Source organism: Cynocephalus volans, chromosome 15 (genome assembly GCF_027409185.1).
Source record: "Cynocephalus volans isolate mCynVol1 chromosome 15, mCynVol1.pri, whole genome shotgun sequence".
NCBI classification, from domain to species: Eukaryota; Metazoa; Chordata; class Mammalia; order Dermoptera; family Cynocephalidae; genus Cynocephalus; species Cynocephalus volans.
This window is the reverse complement of record NC_084474.1, coordinates 88,559,080-88,579,671: the sequence shown is the minus strand read 5'-3', so window position 1 is coordinate 88,579,671 and position 20,592 is coordinate 88,559,080. Positions and strand designations below refer to the sequence as shown.

At 37.7% G+C, this 20,592-nt stretch overlaps 1 protein-coding gene across 3 annotated transcripts in view; it reads right to left on the bottom strand.

The window, feature by feature from the left end:
- Positions 1-478: 478 nt before the first annotated feature.
- Positions 479-20,592, bottom strand: part of KHDRBS3 (KH RNA binding domain containing, signal transduction associated 3) — a 215,032-nt gene continuing 194,918 nt past the window's right edge. Inside the window, exons 8-11 of one of the 3 annotated variants that reach the window (XR_010021789.1) lie at positions 12,721-12,779; positions 10,720-10,868; positions 9,266-9,323; positions 479-537 (exon numbers count right to left, since the gene is read on the bottom strand). Coding sequence is in view for 1 of the 3 variants with exons in the window: in XM_063079793.1 (XP_062935863.1) it covers positions 10,777-10,868; positions 12,721-12,779 (151 nt within the window). In the remaining 2 variants the exon portion in view is untranslated. Of the gene's footprint in view, positions 538-4,510; positions 4,532-9,265; positions 9,324-10,302; positions 10,869-12,720; positions 12,780-20,592 lie in introns of those variants that run through there. The other 2 variants (XR_010021790.1, XM_063079793.1) reach the window with 2 other exon arrangements.

Sequence of the window (20,592 nt, the reverse complement as noted above, 5' to 3'; positions counted from 1 at the left end):
TTTCTATTCTGTCAGTGCCACTCGCCTCAGAAGCCTTTATAATTAATCTTTCATGTGACAGAATACTTTTGGCATAACACTTTCATACTTATTGGTCCATAACTGACATGGACAAATCATCTTCAAATGTGGAATACATGTACACTCTTGACTTTCTGCAGTGAGCTGCAGCTGTGTATGGTTCTCAAGTGTGCAAAATTTAGAGCTGGGCTGAAATAACAAGACTTTGTTTTTCGAGGCTTATATTAAAGTAGAAGGAGTTTCAACAGACAGGCTTTATTAACTACTATACAAATCACACTTTCTGTTATTAGGAGACACAAAATAAGATCGATTTTCTTTCCTCTTTTTAAAAAACAGGCTTTCCAAATTTAAAAGCATACCATTTAATAAAACACTTCACAGAATACAAAATTGTGCAAAAAAATAAAAATAAAATAAGATGATTTTCAAGTTCCCAAGTGGATTCATTTACTGACTAGGCACATTGGTGAGTTGACTATTCTTAAAAGCAGTCCATAAACAGAAGGAAAGTTCCTGAAAGAGAGGAAAATGAAATATATTTCTATTCATCAAGAAATTAATAATTATATGCTGTGTTGGGAATGGCAGGATTTAGGTGAAGGAAGCAGGCATGTAGAAATTTAATAGAAATATTAATGTATATGGAAAACAACGCACAACAGAATCGTTAAAATTAAGGACATAAAAAATTTGTGATCAGTAAGGACAGAAGAATGATTAGTTAGTATGATGAAAGCTACAGTTCTAGCCATTATGACACAGGTTTGATTTCAGAATGGCAATGCGTGTTTTACGTGAAACCTCCAATATGAAAACATTAAATGAATTCCTATGAGTCCACCCTGGCGCAGTCCTTGCATTCTTGTCATCTGATAAGAGACTGAACTTTCAGATATATTTAAAAATTTTATAGTGAACTAACACTGGAGAACTTATGTTGATGTGCTATCCACAGCTAAACTCTGTTACTTAAAAAACTAGGTGGCGACCGAAAGGAAAACTCCCCAATCACACTGAAGGGTCCATTGCTGTATTTACTTCTCATGGCTCTGTTTATATATGCTCCATCCTAAGGGATCCTGACACACCAAAGAGTACAGCCCAAAGCACTGGTCTGTCCTCCATGGCTCCCTGGGACCCAGCCCTTCCTATCTCTGCAGATGCATCTCCTGCATTTCTCTCCCAGCACCTAATCTCTAGCGACTTCTTGTGTGTTCCCAAACACATTCTTCAGTGTTGAGGTACTGAGCAAGGCCGTTTGATGCCTGCCAACACTCCCTTTCCCCCCTTGCAACAGCCTGTTATGTCCAACATTTTTCTGCTCCCATCCAGCCTGCAAGATTTCGACTTTCAAAACCGTGTTCAGGTTTCATCTCCTCCCCCTTCCTCAAACCAAACTGACCACTTTTTCCTCAGAACCACCCGTCTTTAGCTAGGTTTTTATTAATGCAGAATACTTGAGACACAGTGAGCATCACAGTCTTTCCTGCAAAAAGCATCAGTATTGCTAGGACAAATTAGATGCAGACGGCCAAAGGCTAATACTTTAAAAAGTTAAATATCTAGTATAGTAAATCTATTGATTAGGGTACTGCTTTAACTAACCAATGACTATTGCTTGAATGGCTTGCGGATAAGTACTTTAAGGTCTATAAAATAAAACAGACTTATTTGTGACCCTCACAGAGCTTACTGGGGGATGCAGGACACCCCACACATGTCCACTAGCAATTCAGAATTAGGTATTTGCCAATGGAGTGTTATCGCCACCATTCTTGGAGGAAGAGACGAGAGGGCTTGCTTGGCTGTAGGAGAGAGAGAAGATCCTGAAGACCTGGAAGGATCTGGATGACCAGAGAAGAGGAAACGGTGGGCAAAGGTGCTGTGAAAGGAAGTGCTAGTGGGGGTCTCACCTGCTTCCCCAGAGATACCATGGGTCCTCAGGACAGAGGCTGTCTCCCTTACCCTGCTGTGCCCACAGTGCTAGCACAAGTCTGCCACACAATGGAGCAGCCCTTAAAACACATCCGCTAAAGCAAATAGGTTCCGGGAGTGAGATGAGACAAACACGAGTCTGAGGAGGAGTCATGGGACTTTCAGCTCCCCCCAGAAGACACAGGGATGAGCACCCAGGAGGTGCCCCTACTTGGCTCCACACACCTGCATCTCCTCACTTGTTCATCAGGTATCTAGCCTACCACACGCCAGATGCTGTGCTGTGTATGAAAGACCATTGTAAACCCACTTTTGAACAGAGTTTTCTGTGTAACCACTGGTGCTAATCACTGCATACAGTAATGCATACATATAGTATTTAGAGTTAAAGTTTCTTTAGAAAAGCATTCTAAAATACACCATGACCCCTATGGGGAATAACAGAGTAGTACCTGTAAAAAAAAAAATGCAATACCCAATAAGTCTACTTCAGAAATTTATTCTACACGTATACAAATGTGTACAAAAAAAAAAAAAAAAAGAGATGCAAGGCTTCATTCTAGCACAGACATTAATGAGAACAAAATATTGGAAACAAATTACATGTCTGACAGTAGTTGTTTAAATTATGGCCCATTCATATATAAATATTATTCAGACAATAAAAAGAAAAAGGTAGCTTTATAATATAAAATAATAGAAAATAAACTCTGAAGTGAAACAAGGAGGAGAGAAAACAATGAAATGCTTTATATGTAAAAAGTAGTGACAACTTAAAAAATATATATGCTTTACCTGTGTACAGACTTTCTCTGGAAATATACACACAAAAAACAGCAGCTGTGTTTATTTGGGGATAGAGGTAGGAACTAAGACCAACTTTTCACTGTATACTCTTTTGGAAGTTTGGATTTTATACCAAGCACACACATTACCTATTAAAGAATGTATTTTGGTTTTCCAACATCACATTTCCCACTGACAAAAGCCAATGGTTACAGAACTAAATACCTAATTTCCATTGAGAAACCAAACTAACATAGATGGTTTCTTGACTTATGATGGGGTTATGTCCTGATAAATCCATCATCAAATTGAAAACGTCATAAGTCAAAAATACATATAATATGCCTAACTTACAAAAACGTCATAGCTTAGCCTAGCCTACCTCAAATGTGCTCAGAACACTTACATCAGCCTACAGTTGGGCAAAATCATCTAATACAAAGTCTCCTTTATAATAAACTGTTGAATATCTCATGTAATTTACTGAATACTGTACTGAAAGAAACAGACTGGTTCATTGTTGCTGCCCAGTATCACAAGAGAGTATAATATGGCGTATTGCTAGCCTGGGAAAAGACCAAAATTCTAAATTCAAAGTATGGTTTCTACCGAATGCACATTGCTTTTGCACTATCTTAGAGTTGAAAAATTGTTAAGTTAAACCATTGTAAGTTAGGGACTATCTGTGCTAAAAAAGTGCTCTGTGTTAATTTTTCAGGAATTACAGGTTAGTTTGTTCATTCATTCATTCTCACTGCACAGCTTGTCAGTCCCTGCTATTTCTACGTGCCAGGCACTATGTTAGCATTTGGAAGTGCAAGTCAAATAAGACATGATTCCATCTTTACAGAATCTAAAGTCTTACAGTCTGGAGAAAGACACACACTCAACAAGTAAAGCAGACAATCAGGATACCACCACAAGCACTCAACAAGTAAAGCAGACCTTCAGGATACCACCACCAGCCCTGCACATGTCACGGGGGTATCTGTTCATTTACTCCATGTCCTTGTTTTGAATGTCTGTTAGGTGCAAGGAACTGTATTAGGTAGCAGACATATGAATCCTGCCAGTAGTGGTGGTGAAATGAAATACTATCACACACCCACACACCCATGAGAGTACCTAAAAACCTGTTAAGTCCTCTTTGAATGGAAAGATGACTAACTTCATCCAATAAGGCCAAAGAAGTACTAGTCCATTTTCCTGTACTATAAGAAACTGAGCCATCTCATTCATCTTACTCACACATTCCATGCCTTGTTCATTTACTGCTTACCAGGCATAAGACAAGGCATCGGCACTAAGGATGTTTATATTCTGATAGGGGAGAGGAGGATAAATAGCCAGTCACAAGATACTGTGTTGCAGAATACATAGAGTAACATGAGGGTCCTCAAGTAGGGATTCTACACCCAGGCTAGACGTGGAGCCAGTGGGCCAGGGAAGGCCTCCTGGATGAGGAGATGCTCCAAGTTTCACTTTGAAGTTTAGATAGACCAGGAACGACTAGCTAGATTGAGCCAGGTGCGTGGGGTAAGGAAATGTGATTTAGGGCAGAGACTGGCACAGACATGGAAGTACTGAGTATGGCAGGGCTGAAGCAGAGCAGGGCAGGGTGGACAGAAGTGTTGGGCCCGAGGCAGCAGGAGAGGCAGGCAGCAGGTCACGCAGGGCTTTACGTACAGAGCAAGGAGCTTGAGCTTCATCCGAAAGCAACTGGGAGCTACTGAGGAATTCATCATACCAAGATGCACAAAACAGTTGGAGCAATGGGTACTAATCACTGAAAGAAATAACCAAGATTGCTGAAATAGGAATCCTAGTCAGAATCCCTTCAACTGGATAGGAGTTTCTATTAGATAAGGGAGGGTGACATTCAAATAGAAAAATGATCCACAGCCTTTCTCAATCAAAGATGAAAACAGAATCAAGCATAAAATAGATTACGTTAAATATAATAATGGATGTTTTCCTTTCTGTCCCTATAAAATACTGAATATTGATATAAATAGATATTATTTGCATAGAAATTAATAGGCTCTATTATTTATATGCCACAAATAATCTATAAAATGGCTTATATTTTGGTTAAACTTTTGACTGTACCTTTTTTATTTTTTCTTCAAATCATCAGTTTTAAATTCTGGGACCCATCTCTGTACACAGTCACAAGACTCTAATTTTGAGTTAAAATGAGAGAGCTAGACTGTCTGAATTGTAATACTGTTAACATGAGTGTGATGTTTTGTGGGGTATTGGGGGCATGTCTCTGCTAACTGTTCTTAACACTGCATGTTTGAAATCATATACATCACCCTGATGATGCCTTTCATTCACTGATTTACTAAACCCTTAACTCTGTCAAGCACTGTGTGAAGAGATGGGAACAAGAGGACGAAAAGTTAGGGCCCCTGGTTTTTAAGGCACTATCTGGCTACAGGACCACTAGCCAGTGCAAACAGAGGTTGCACAAAGTTTTTTTAGAACACAGACTAAAAAAAACACTATATCTGCCTAGGAGAATGCATCAGGACAAGCTTAAAAAAGGTGAAGAGGATATTACATTTGAAAATGGTTGTCATGTATTTAAGCTTCTAAGCAGGACCTACAGGAGCCTTCATTATGTATCCCCTTGCCTACTCAGCCAGCATCATCTCTTACTTTCTCTAATTATCTAATAGAAGTTTCCTAGATGATTGTGTTTTCTTACAACTCCAAATATTTACATACAGCAACAAATAAGCGTAAACACCTTTATCTGTGCCAGACATTCTTCTAATTTTCACAGCAATCCTATGGTAGATATCATTATCATGCCATTTTATGGGCGGAAAAATTGCAGTTTACACTGCACTTTAGAGAGGTTAAGTCACTTGCCCAAGATTACAGAGCTAAAGTAGAGCTACGCTATAAATGTTCCAAAAATACCTTCCCTATGTGGTTGTCTTCTACTGGTCCTAATATCTCCACTGGCACCTCCTTCTATCTCTAACCATCTGCCTGGGTTATGCATCCCCCTTCCATGGGCCTATAAAGCACCACATGCATATCTGTCAGAGTCCTATTGATGCCTTCTCTGCCCATTTTTCCAGTAGACTGTGGTCCCTCCAACCACAGGAATTATACCTTCAATCACTATATTCTTATTGTCTGCAACATAGCAGATGCTCAGTAAATGTATCTGAGTGAACACTGATACTGACTTGACTTGGAATATCTTGAGTATAAGAAGATTCAGAACCTAAATAAAGTCAAGGAATCTCTCCATGAAGGAATCTGGGGCAAGGGTGGGGCAGAGACAGAGAAGGCAGTATCAATCATACTGTCTAGCCAATGTTCAGTGTTGTGTGAGTTACTGCCAGGGATACAAGATAACAAAAATTAAAGGCTACTGCTCTTAAGGAGCCTTTAATGGGGAAGCTATTGTAGCACACTGAACTGACAGTGTAACAACATGGTGAAGACCAAAAGCTCTGGATAGAAGCAAATGGGTTCAAAACTTGGCTCCACCAGTTACAAGGTATGTGAGCTAACCTAAGTGTGAAGTTTCACCTCTTGCAGCTTAAATTTCTTCCTTTTTAAAATGGAGATGATCCCGTTTTACAGTTGTGAGGATTCAGTAAAATAGTCTATAGAAAGTGATAAGCACATGCTTGGTCATTATGGTAACTTGCAACCAATAAAAATCCTATGGTTATCAATACTAAAATGAAGAAATATAAACTAAACATGCTCTTCAAGGAGGGTGGTAGAATCGTGGCCTGGTTTAACTGAAGACATAATGGCAGAGAGGGATTAGGCCAAGTCCTGAAAGGATGTGTATTGTTTTGGGCAGAGGAAGATAGGATAGCGAGTGGTGGTTTATCAGTCTATCACCTCCATGAGATTTTGAGTTGCCTGAATGTAGGCTTTTATATCTTATAGATCTCTATATTTCTAGTGCCTCCTTTGCGTCTAGTATAGAACTCATGCTTGATGAATGTTGTCATATGAGAAAATAAATAAATCCCAAGTGGGGGAAAAAGCTAGTAGAAGGAGATTTGAGAACAATGCAATGTGCTCTGAGGAACACGAGAAGACTGGCTTGTCAACAGCAGGGTCTTCACACTGAAATAGGAAGAAGTAAGGCTTGGTAGATTATGGGCTAGACAAGAAAAGACCTTGAAAACCAAGCAGGATCCAACTAAAAAATAGGCAAAGAAGCTGAATAGACATTTCTCAATAGAAGACATACAAATGGCTGACAGGTATCTGGAAAAATGCTCAGTATCACCAATCATCAGACAAATGCAAATTAAAACCACAAATGAGATTTATCTCACCCTAGTCAGACTGGCTATTATCAAAAAAACAAAATAAATGCTAGCAAGGATGTGGAGAAAGGGGGACCCTTACACATTGTTGGTGAGACTGTAAATTAGTACAGCCATTATGAAAATAGTATGGAAGTTTCTTAAATAAGTACAGATACAAATATCTACCATACGACCTAGCAATCCCACCACTGGGTATATACTCAAATGAAAGGAAATCAACGCGTTGAAGGGATACCTGCACTTCCGTGATTATTGCAGCTCTATTCACAATAGCCAAGATTTGGAACTAACCTAAATGTCCATCAGCGGATGAATGGATAAAGAAAATGTGGTATACATACAAATAGCATACTAGGCCATAAAAAGGAATGAAATTTGGCCATTTGCAGAGCACGGATGAGCATGAAGGAAGTTATGTTAAGTGAAATAAGGTAGGCACAGAAAGAGAAATACTGCATGTTCTCACTTATATGTGGGGGCTAAAAAATAATAAGTTGAACTTTTAGAAGTAGAGAATAGTACTAGACGTAGGAAAGATGGGGTGGAGAGAATGAGAGGTTTGTTGATGGACACAAATTTACAGCTAGATAGGAAAAATAGGTTCTAGTGGTGTACACTAGAGCTAGGCATCTATAACAGTAACTTATTGTATATTCTAAATGGCTAGAAGAGAGGACCTTAAATGTTCTCATCACAAAGAAATGATACATTTTTACAATGATAAATTTGCTAACCACCCTGATTTGATCACTACACATCATATACATGTATTGAAACATAACTGTACCCCACAAATATATACAGTCAACACACTTCAATTAAATTAAAAAAATAAAAAATAGAAATAATAATAAAAAGAAAATCAAGCAGGAAAGCTCCTGTTCAGTAGTGTTCCTGACCTTTCTGGATCGCAGTCCCTTCTTATAGTCTGATGAAGACATGGATTCTTTTAAAAAATGAAAATAAACATAAAATTGCACAATAATTCCTATGAATTAGCTCTGAAGACCAGCTGGGGGTTGACCCTCTACCTATCCATAATTCCTGATTTAAGAAGCCTACATGTATTACCTGATATGCTAGTTCCTAAAAAAATTATTTATAAAAGAAAGAAAATAGTGAAAAATTTCAATAACATCATGCACTAAAGAAATGTGGTGTATTTCACATTCCCTTTCTGTGTAAGGAAAGAAGTCCCTCCCGCACCCCAACACAATGAATTTTATTTTAATCTATGAGAATGATGAAGAGAATTATTTTCTCTCTAAAGACACATTATTTGTTTTGTAGTAATTTGGCTATTGAGAAAAAACAAGCTCATGTATTTCTCATATCAGTAAATATGTGAATTCAGCTTTGACAAACTTCACAACTGTATCACTTTCAGGTTACAAAACACTTTCACAAGATTATCTCACGTAATTCTTATAACAATTACATGGGACAAGACAAACATCATTTTCATTGTACTGATGTAGAACATGAGATTTGCCCAAAGTCACACAGTTAAGTGGCACAGGTCAAATAAAACACTTTAAAAGTAAGACTCTCTAGAAAATCAGGGACTAAATAGTGTTTTTTAATAATTTAGGAAAAAAAAGCAAGAATATCTGAAAAGTGAGGCCAAATTAATACCTTTCCCTCACAGATCCCTACATATTTTTAAATTTTATGAAATAATTTTATAAAACATATTTTATAATATTTAACCTATAAAAGTAATAATTTGTTTTGCAAAACTCAGGAGCACAAAAATTCATACTTCCATAAGACTAAGATAATTATCACTAAAAATTTCCACCATACCTGTGTAATTTTTTGCCTATATATCTATATGTAGAAATATAAAAAAAACTGGAATATTACACATTGTTTGGCAAACTGCTTTTTTTACTTAATAATTTGAAATTTTTTTCATGTTATTGACTAGACTGTTATATTTTCATTGAAGAAAGTAATCTCAATATCTAAATATTGTTAGAACCTGAGCCTCTGATATCTGCAGATTATAATAAAGCTTACTGGGTCTGACTTGTTATATTCAGGAGGCTGCTTTTCTAACTCGAGAAGTTAATCTGCCATAATCACTACGGTTGGTAATAGTAAACCAGCATGGGAAATTTTCCCTGTCTTTAGATAAGCATGAAATTGTCTTCATCTTCCACAGCAAGTTGGAATCACTGGAATAAGAAGACTCTTACCTTTGTTTGTCTAGGTGCACAACCAGTTTCTTTGAAATTCCAAGATGGCTGACATTTCCTAACAAAAGAAAAGATCTTTTTACTCAAAATAAAGAGAAGGAAATTCCCCAAGAAATAAACATTAAACACTTTACATAATCTACAATTAAAAAAAATCTTAAGCCAAATGATTAAAGAATAACTTTATTAAGTATTTGTCAGTTTTAAGAAGTGCCCTCCATTACTAACCAAATAATGTATTACAAATAACTAGTTATGAGGTTTTACATTTGTTTAATAGGGAATAATTGGCCCCAATTAAACTGACTAAACTAAGGATTTTTAGATTACTAAAACAAATTAAACTTTTTAAAATGAGAATTTAGGTGATCTTAAAACCTTTCTAAAATGGATAATAAAACTTGCTAAGTTGTAATCTCCCTGGTTTTTTAGTTATATTAAGATAAATTAAGTGAGATTAAAATCTTATTTGATTTATTTACCTTTGAAAATGAAGACCGTTTAAGGGTTACACATCCTCAGCCTTGGCGAGTGCGACCTCAATTAGTCAAGTCAGAATGTCTTTAAAAGCTTTGTGCTTATTGCTTCCAGCATGGAGCGAGGTGTTCATTAAGGTACCAAAATTCTCATAAAAAATCCAAAGTTGCACTAGTGAAAAAACGCTTAACAAGATGAAAACTGATCACATCTTTTTCAGAAAATCCAGTAGTTATTTTAAAACCAGTTTTTAAACAAGATTTGGTTTTGCATAGTTTTAACGTGCCACTCAAGCAGCTTGATACCATTTGGACTCTTTAAACAGCATTTAAATCTACGGTGAGTATAATGGTACATTTAATTTTATACCATTTTTAAAGTAAGTTGTACAATGTTTAGTGTGACCCTTTTATGACAAGCATTGTTAAATGAATTCTTTCCCTGTTTACAACTATTTATGAAGGCCTTTTTAAATAAGAAAAACATGAAATTGTTAGCTCACACACACGAAATTTCTTTCAAAAGTTTATTTAGTATCAAGCAAGAGAAGATTTTGCTTAACACTACAGAACATTTCAAGACTTGAGTTACAAAAGAATACCACATTATTTGCACTTGTAATTGGCTTCCCTTTTTACGCATGTTGGCAAGAGGAAAAAAAAAAACTAGCATATGGCTGAAAGATAAAATAACTAAATTCTATGGAAACCTTTAAAATGAAAGGTGAGGCTTGTGTTAAAAGAATAGATTAACATATTTAGTAAACCTATTTTTTTGTTTAACACTAGTTAATCAAAGTTATTTTTTTTCCTTTTGATCACCTATTTTTTCATATACAGATTGGAAATAACAAAATTTTACATGTCTTTTTTTTCTGCCCAGGTTGATGTTTCAACAAAGTAGTTTTAAGTTCCATCCATTCAGATTTAAAGCATTCTGATTTATTTAAAAAGGGATTGTTCATAGAAAAAAATTACTTTGAACAGTATACAGGACTGGTGGAGATTGGCTATTCACAACATCAGACAGTACAATCAGTATCTGCCATATGGCTGGTCTCTGTAGACGCCCTTTGCTGTCCTCGCTGAAGGTGCCTTGTGTCTTGAGTTAGTCCACTCCTCTTGACCTAAAATCAGTAAGATAAATCACAATTAGATCATTGCCATGGATCCCACTGTCTTCACTTTTCAGAATTAATCTATCCCTGAACCAATGGTAGACATCACATTGAAGATATATATCCCTCTCATACTATAAGAACACCTAAGGGAACTTACTTAAAAAAAATTATAAAACAATGGAAAACAATTGTCTCACTAGCAAAACTTATCATCATGCGAAGAAAAATGATTTTTGTATCTTATATGGCAACCAACTTTGCAAGAACTTTCCTCTTGGCTACTCATTTAACAAAAGCTCACAAGGTCAAGTAACAAATGGAACTGCCTTTTGCTAAACATTAAGACATTTATGAATGGGAAAGAGAATGGGAAAAGGATGACTTAAATTTCTTCTAACAGCAAAAACAAAGAAGAAAACACAGATAAAAATAAGCAAAGACAACAGGAGAAAAAACTGGAGAGCAAAATGGGAATGGGCAGACTGCAAATGAGAAACGCTGCCTCACTCTTCATAGGTCCTTTCATAGAAAGACGAAAGGAAAGTTGCATTTGGTGGAAATTTACAACTCAATAAGATTTTGTGAATATGAAATAACTTAATGATATAATGTCAAATTTAAGAAATCATAATATAAAATCCATACTGGACAATGTTATTAATAACAAAGGACATTCTATCATCTTTATCTCCTGAAATTAAACGCCTGTTAAGCCTGAAGATAACTTTCACATTATCCACAGGTCTTTGACATCAAACAGTTAACATCCCTGCTGCAACATAGAGCAATTTAAAAGCCATGTGTCCACAGAGACCAATTTAAAAAGCTGTGAAGGAAAAATGCTTAAAATGACCTCTTCTTTTGATACAAACATGCAATCAACGTCATTCCCTCAAGCAAACTTGCATCAATTTAAGTAGAGGGCATTCAGCAAGCCAATACATTTCTCTTAAGTGTCTGTTGTGAATTATGAAAAAAAAAATCCAAGGTACAGTCATCACTGCTTAGGGCAGGTGATACAACAAAATGCACTTCAAAAGGAACACTGGAAAATGTTTTTTCAGTTATGTTCAGGGAAATGTCATAACATCCATTAACCACAATCCTGATTCCCTGCACTGGGTACTAGGCATTCATCAGAGCTCTACAACTGATTGAAGCTTCGTGTTCTCTGATATCTCTGCCCGGAGGCAGAGGCGCTTCTTACTATCATTATGTTACTGCCGCCAATTCTTTTAATTAAACCTGTCATCCTTTTGCATATTGAGATTCTGGACATGGGTTCCCCAGCATCTATACCAGCTCCCACTGAATTAAGAGGGCTTAGCTGTCTCCCTGTAAGCCTGATAGATCTTTGTAATCTCCTCCTTGGCTCAGTGCTTTTGCAACCTTTATAGAAAGACTCCCAGTGCAATTTTTTCAGAGGATTTGAGATTAGAAATGAATTAAAATATAAAGATGGGGTGGGGAAATCACTTTAGAGCTATAGACTCAACTGCTTCATTTCCCTTTACTGTCAAGAAGCAAAGACACTTCAGAAAGACCCAAGCTATCAAATGTTTTCAGTTTAGCAAACTATTCTATAAGAGAAAAAATCAGCACATGGCAATCAACCCAAACAGAAAATCTAAGTTCAGATTCTGAATTCATGCAATTTTCTAAAGTCTTTAGTCCTTTTTAAATATTAAATTTAAATATTAAAGGAGCCTCTGAAAATAGCTAGATATGCACAAATGAACTGAGAGGAAGCTACTGTTTCATTCTAAAAAAGTCTTTATGAATTCCCCTCCAATTAAGAACTTTAAGGTCTTTCTACAGTCATTACTCCTCTCTCTATATATTCTGGCCACTCACTCACCGTAGGAATCATAAGTCTCCTCACTGAGTCCATGTCCGTAATCATAGTAATCAGCACCACTGTATTGAACAAAACAAAACACAGGAAAAGATGATTTGGCTGTGAGTTTAGATCTTCTTTTTTGGCAGCTGGCTGGTACAGGGATCCAAACCCTTGACCTTGGTGTTATAGCATGGCACTCTAAACAAGAGCTAACTGGCCAGCCCCAGCTGTGAGTTTAAATCATGTTCAATAACTAATAAAGAACAAGCCTACAATCTGAAAGAAATTCCCACCGAGATGGCAGAGCTCTAAGACAGAAGCCTTAGACCTTAGGATTATCAAAGTCCTCTTTCTTAATCCCCCAATTATAAACAAGTACTCAGATTAAATGTTTAATTTCATCAGCACTGTTGCATTACCACCAGGACGTTGCTGGCAAAAGTTGACAAGGCACCACTGCCATATGTAACAGGAGAGCAGGTGAATGGAGCTCTGCAGTCTAGTCACAAGTCTGTGGTTACATATGGCTGAGGATCTCTTCAAAGTACAGGCCAATCTACATTCTAATGCACAACATTCTTGAGACAGCAAGAGGGAGAGAGTTTATCATTGCCATTTTGCAGATAATGCAAAACAGGCAACATACAGATAACATATTTGAACTTAGAATAATATTTTATAGAAATAGACTTGTGGAAAAACCAGATTACTAAACCATAAGCATCTTCAGTACCTGAGGAAGGGCTTCCATTCACCCTCTCAGGCTTTCTTCTTTCCCATTCGACTTAATTTTGTAGGAAAACAATAATCCTGAACTTGTTATCTTGGACTGTCACGGAAATAAACATCCCCAGTATTCCAACTTCATACAATCAAGTAAGAAGTTTTTTTTTTTTTTTTTTTTTTTTTTAAACCAAAATGGAAAATGATCCAGCTTAGCTGTTTAACACCTTAGGAAGTCACAACATGAAGAACACAATCCATGCTGGGAGTGCCCACTGCATGCTAGCTGCTGAGGTCCCACCAAGAGTCATCATAACACCTCCGGCCTGAGGTAAGTGGAACTGACATATCCATTTTATAGATAAGGATACTGCGGATCAGAAAGGCTTAAGAAACCAGTCTAAAATCTCACTGAGAATAGTACAGCTGAATCTATCTGACTACAAAGACCACAACCTTTGATTATATACACACTTGGCTCTCCCCCCCATGTTTCCTTTCTCAGGTAAATGACACTAGAGACCACTCATCAAATCCAATGACTATAGCACAGTATGGCCATTCCTAGTAGGAAAAACATAAGCAGTGGGAGTTACATTCCTTTCTGTATCAAGCATGTGGGATGGGTCCTCAGATGTGCTACTTCTTCTGCCACAAATGTTCTTCTTTCTTCTCCAAGCTACTTCCTTCTCAGTCTTTAGCCTAAATGCCACTTCCACACAGAACCCTCCCAATCTCCCAGGGTTAGGCAGGTTTCCCATTACAGCACGTCCATTGTTTTTCATCCTCCTCCTGGTCTGGAACAGATCTGTATGTTCACATGTGTTGAGTGACTGGGTATATGGAGAAGGGGCACTTCTATCACACTGGTGTGTCATGGATGGCTTCTTAGAGACTGTAATGCTTGCGCAGTGTTCTGAAAGACCAGGAGGTAATGAAGGGCGAAGAGAAGGAATGAACGAAGGTAATGGCAGCAAGCAACTTCCAGGCAGAAAGAACAATATATGCAAAGCACAGAGGCAGGAAACAAGTTGAAAAATCTGAGTGTCTATAAGTAGTTCCATCAAATAGAGTTAATAAGTATTGATAAAATGCCTGGGCCAGAATATTCTTCAGTATAAAATGCTTCCTCCACATACAGAATATAGACTACACCTTGTTATAGTGGTTTCATCACATCGTTACTAGTTAATGCAATGCAGTGTATCATACTGGCTGTGATGTGAGCTCTATGTATAACATAAGCTCTCTGGAATGTGCTATGTTAAGCTCCACTGGCTCTTTTAAATGTTACCCAGGAACAGAAGAGTCACTTTTATTGCTGACCTACTACACCAAGTGCAATGTGCAATTTTTCCACAGAGGCACATGTAGCCCTAAAAATTTTAAAAATGGCCTTCAAATTGAGGGCTGGCATTCCTAGAGGACCTAGATGAAAGGAAGGAAGGAACTGTGACAGGAATGGAACTACATATTGTGAGCTGCACCACTGCCACACTGATAGCTTCTCATGTTCACAACTTAATCTAAAGAAAACCCCTCTAATGCTTTTATAGATGAGGCAGCTGAGGCTCAGAGAGGCTAAGCCACCTGTCCAGGGTCACACAACTTAAATGGCAGCACCTATACTCTAAGCTTATGACACTACCATTGCCATGTGCTGAACACACATGCAGGACGTGGGCTTGTTCACCACGGCAGGCCATCTTATGAAGGCGGTTCCTGCTTTACTCTGACCTACCCTGTCGCTCTTCCAGAATTTCTCTTACTGGCTCCCCCTGGGGTTCACCTGATCCCTCCTTACGCTCAGAAACAGAAGTCAGGGTCCACGTGAAACACTGCCACTTGATTACAGCGACTTGTAACTGCCTTATTTCTCTCTCTCGTCTCAAATTCCTCCTCTCCCTTTCTGTAGTCCTAATTTTCCCTCAAGGCATAATATATATTTATGGTGAGAAGAAAATAAGGGGGACTAGCTGAAGAAAGAGAAGAGAAATTTTTACATTCAAAAAGATTAAAAAAAAAAATCCAGCACAGACAAAAGAAACTATGGCTTTCCTAGTTCTTAAAGTGTCACAGCCTTAAATATGAGAATGCTATTAAAGGAGAATATTTTTCTTTGTCTTGAGAATAGAAATTCAGACTCAATCAAACCTTTTGATAAAAAGTGACAAAGAGCGGTCAAGATATCTGTGTCTAAACTTGGGCCTTCATCTGCGGTATAACCTTGGGAGAGACACTCCGCTTACTGTATCTTTGTGTTTCATCTGTCAAATCAAAGGGCTGGTCTAGATGCTGCTCAGATCCCCCAGCAGCCCTACCATTCTCCATGGCTCATTCACGGCATCTGCCCCAAAGTAGTCAACAGAACTTCTCATTTTGTTGAAAATAAATTGGCTAATGCTTCTCTGTACTAAATTAAATGAACCTCAATCTTCTCCCCAAAGGTCAAAACTTACATCATGATGGCTTCTCAGACAAATAAAACCTTGATGTTCTTGAGAAATTTTGTCTTTTGCAAAAATAAAAATGAGAGTAATCTCTTCATAAAACTGTAAAGAATTTCCTTTATTAAGACAGTTCCCAATTGTTTAACTTGGAACAGTAAATGACAGGTACTGAGACTAATAAACAGAAGAGTCCAACAACTGCTTTTTGACCAAACTAAGCCTGCTTTATTAAATGAAGTGAGCAGTAATGAACATCAGTATAGATTGGAAATTTGTCTGTGAAGTACTCTAACAGTTCAGCATAAAAACAAGGGGCAGTAAAGAATATTTTCCAATGAACAGGAAGATAAAAAGTAACATAATTTGGTTCAGCAAAGGTTTGGTGATAAGACAACCTTAGCTTTGACAAGTGAAAACTTAAAACTGACATTTGCTATCATTTCATCCAGTTTCTGATCATTTATTGCAAGACTGTCATCAAGTGAGAAGCTAGCAGCAGCTGAGCCCCATTCTCATACCTGTCAGTTCCATCTGAATTGCTTTTGCAGCATTTCATTCTGTGCACCTCAAATGTCTATTAACCAAAGACGTGTCCTATTTCCCAAGGATAAACTAAAAACACAACATATGGCAAAGACAAAGCAAAACACAACAAAACAAAAAACAAGAACACTAAAAATCTCTTCATTTATGGATACAATTTATAATATTAACAATAGGCAAGAAACACATTAGGCTGAATATTCCTCAACTCCATCAAAAAGGATCAAGGGGAGCCCCTCCCTCAACATATCCAGAGCAGGTTTCTCTCACTGGCACTAATGACCACATGTCCCCAGGCCACCTGCCCTCCCTTCACGCTCTGCCCCATTACAAGGGGTCAAAGGAAGTCCAAGTACTCAGCATAATTTTTGTCTTTACCAGAGGTTCTTGATTCCATCAACCCCAGACAAGAAATAGCCCTTAGCACTGGCAGAAAACCAACTGTAGCACTGGGATCAAGTCCACGTCTCCCGAGGCCTTCTGTCCTCCATCTACAGAGGCCATAAAGAAAAGGACCACAAATTCTGAGCAGGGACTCCAAGTGAAATGAAATCCGCCCATCTCTATGAGTAGAATGAAGAAGGAATTCCTATTATTAATCCTTCCTCTGTACCTTCAACCTGTTTGGGCCTCACCATCAATTTCTACTTTAAATCCGCTGGGACTAATCTCATTAGGCCCTTTGCTTGTACTTATGTCAGCTAAAGAAGCTCTAGAACACTAGGTCACTCTTAAACTCCAGCACACCTAAAGTTCTGCACATCCCCTGTCTGTCCTAATCTCCTGCCCAACTGCAATTCTCTTACTGTGCCCACTGGAATGCATGGCCTATCACTGGCAAAATTCCCTATGTAGTCTCAATATCTTCTCTGAAAACTTCTCACTCAATGAAAACTTGATTCACCTCTAGCGATAATTGTTCCCAGGCAGCCCTCTCCAGTTTTTTCTTTATCTCCCACAGCTGAGGTACTTGTCCTAGAGGAAAGGAGGGTGAATGTTCTCTTCACTAACTCTGTCCCCTAATACCTACACACCACAGCCACTTCCAGACCATCATGCTTCACTCCTGTACAAATACCCAAGCTATGAATTCCCCAATAGCATCACTGTCCTGAGTCTTGGTGATTTCAGTATATAGGTAGATGATCCCCTCTTCCCTGGACTCCTCTTGTCCCCTGATCTTGCCTCCTTTGGCCGTTCACACCCATGTCACACCCTAGGATCTTGTCATTAACAAAAATTTAAATCTTGAATTTCATATATCCCACTCTCTGACTATGATTTCCTCTCTTTCAGTTTCTAGTATTACACCAACTATCCTTTCAAATCCATTGCAATCACCCCCAATACATCCTTTAAACTTTTTATCGCTTGTCAAGATAACCAATGAATTCTAAGTTGCTAAATATGATGGTCAGTTCTCGGTCCTGATGTTCTGTGAGTGATCAGTATTTGGTACAGCTAATCACTCATTCTTCCTTGATAGTCTATCTTCCTTACTTGGCTTCCAGATGCTATTCTTCCTCATTTCCTTCCTACCTCATTGACTACTGCTTATCAGTCGACCTGCCTATTACCTCTTCGCTCAGATTTTTTAAAGTTGGAATATCCCAGAGTTCAGTTCTTTTCTTCTTTATTTACACAAATCCCTTGGTGATTTTATCTCGTCTCTTGCTTTAAAAAAAATCTAAATAGCAAAAACTCTCGAATTTCTATCTCCAGTCCAGGTATTTCTCCTAAGGTTTATATTCATGTATTAACTGTATCTCAACTTCTAACACACATCTCAAATTTAACAAGGCCAAAACCACACCGAACTTCTCATCTTATCTCTAGATCTCCTATGCCAAAGCCTTCCTACGTGTCAGTTGACAGCAAATTTATCTTGTTTGCTCAGGACAAAAAGTTTGAAGTCATCCTTTTCACTGACTTTTCTCTTTGCCTAGAATCTCCTACCTCCAAATATCTGCATAGCTGACTTTATCTTTCTCAAGTCTTGGCTCAAATGATGTCATCTCAATAAGCTCCACGCAGATGAAAACTGCAATCCCCTACCCTGGCAACTCTGGACATTTTTATTATGCTATATATATATATATTTTTTTTTTCCTGTAAAATTTGCCACCTTCTATACATATTATACACCTATTTATTATCTTTATTGTCTATTTCCTCTTAGTAGAATGAGAATGTAAGCTCTACAAGGGAGGATTTGTGTGTATTCACTGATATACTGCAACTCCCTTAGAACAACACTCAGGACACAGTAGGAACTCAGTAAATATGTGTTAAATACACTGACTGAATGAATTACAACAAAATTGTTGAAAAACTATGTGCCCAGGCAATTTAGAAAAAGACAAAATGTTGTTAGTAGGTAAGGTGAACAAGAGACTACCCCCTCACCTGCTACCCCCAATTTTAAAGGCATAAGATGGAAGGACTCAAAGGTACTTAATATTTTTTGAATGCTGAATAGACTTGGAAAATAACGTAAAATGAAGTACTATGCCCAAGTGTGGTCATGCATTCAGCAAACATTTTTGGGCACTGCTACGTACAAGATACTGTTCTAGAAAACGAAGCTATAGAAACAAACAAGGTGTGAGCTCTGCTCTCAGGAAGCTAATGAAGACAAATGTAGTTCAGTAGAATATGGTATGAGTATAGAGGTATGCCCAAATTATCTTAGGATCAGAGTCTAATTTTGTTGGGAGGTGGGCAGAAGGTATGGAGAAGAAGGCTAATCAATAAAGGTAACATATGAGTGGTTGAGGGACTGAAAGAGGAGAAAAGAAAGATGTGAGTGGGGGTCAGACTGCAAAGTATTTCATGAACTCTTGAAGAAGGGGAATTACTAATTCACTTAGTATAAACAGGGCTCTGCTAGCTAGTCTATAATTATATATATATAATCTATAATTATTATAGATTATAATTATATTAAAATATAATTATATTTAATAGGTAGTTAGATGTATAAAATCTCATTTAACCTCATAACAATTCTGTGAAATAGATATTTTATCTCCTTTATATATAAGAAAATTGAAGCTGTCAGAGGTTAACTGAACTATCCAAGGATGATCAAGTAAGGTCAAGGCTGTAAGTCAGGGCTGTCTGATGCTAGAGCTGATTTTGTTTTCCACACCAGGGCACCCCCTCCCCACTCCTATTTGTATGGCTAAGAAATTTGGAGTTTATCCTTTTGACAAGAAAGCTACAAAAGTCTGTTTATTCATAGCACTGGGTTGTTGTTGTTTACCCCCTTATTTCATCTCTCTTTATTCCTGGTATACAACCAGTTACATTCACATTTTGGCACTTACTATGCCCTTTCAATCTGAATAATAACCCACATCTTTCTTTGGCTCATGAATTTTTATTCTTCTTTTTAAAAATTCTCTCTTCACCCTTTAATTTACTTTATTTTCCCATTCTGGTAAACCCAGTTAGGTTACTTTTGAAGTTGTGGGCTCTATATTCCATCTCTCTCAGTTTTTATATCTAGCTCTTCATCCTTTGGTTACTATTCAGCAGCCTATTTAGCCATCTATCAACTTTTTATCTTCTCAACTCCATAACTGGTTTGGCCTGTATAGATTCCATGTCTTCTTATCCATCTGAAGATTTAATTACTTATTTTATAATCATCTTCTTTCCTCTGAGCTCTGATTACTCAAGGTGTTAGTTTTTCATTTTGCTGAGTCTGATGTTTATTAAACGCTTTGTAAATTTTGGGTGTGTGGTAGTTTTTGCTTTTGAGATTCTCAGTTTGCTTGTCTGTGGAAGCCACCCCTTGTTTAAAATACCTTTCTTCTGTTCGTTATGGAAAAGGGACAGAATATACTATTGGGTGGGATACATAAGTCATTTATGTTCTGCATTTGGGGGCTCCTGGTTCCCCCTAGAGGGTGGTACTACCGCGGTTTGGCCTTGCACTGTTACAGCTTTAATCTGGGAATTACTCTGCACTGCTGAGCACCACTAGGTTATAGGCAGGACCAGACCAGTCTAGTTACTCCAAAGGCAGATCTTCGATCACTTATGAGAAGAATGCGCTGAGCCTCTTGGCACTCCTTGTTTACAGCCATTGATTTTGGGGTTAAATCTTCCCTAAACCACTCTACCATCACAGTACCCATCTTCTGAATGGGGGGTTGTCCGATTTGGT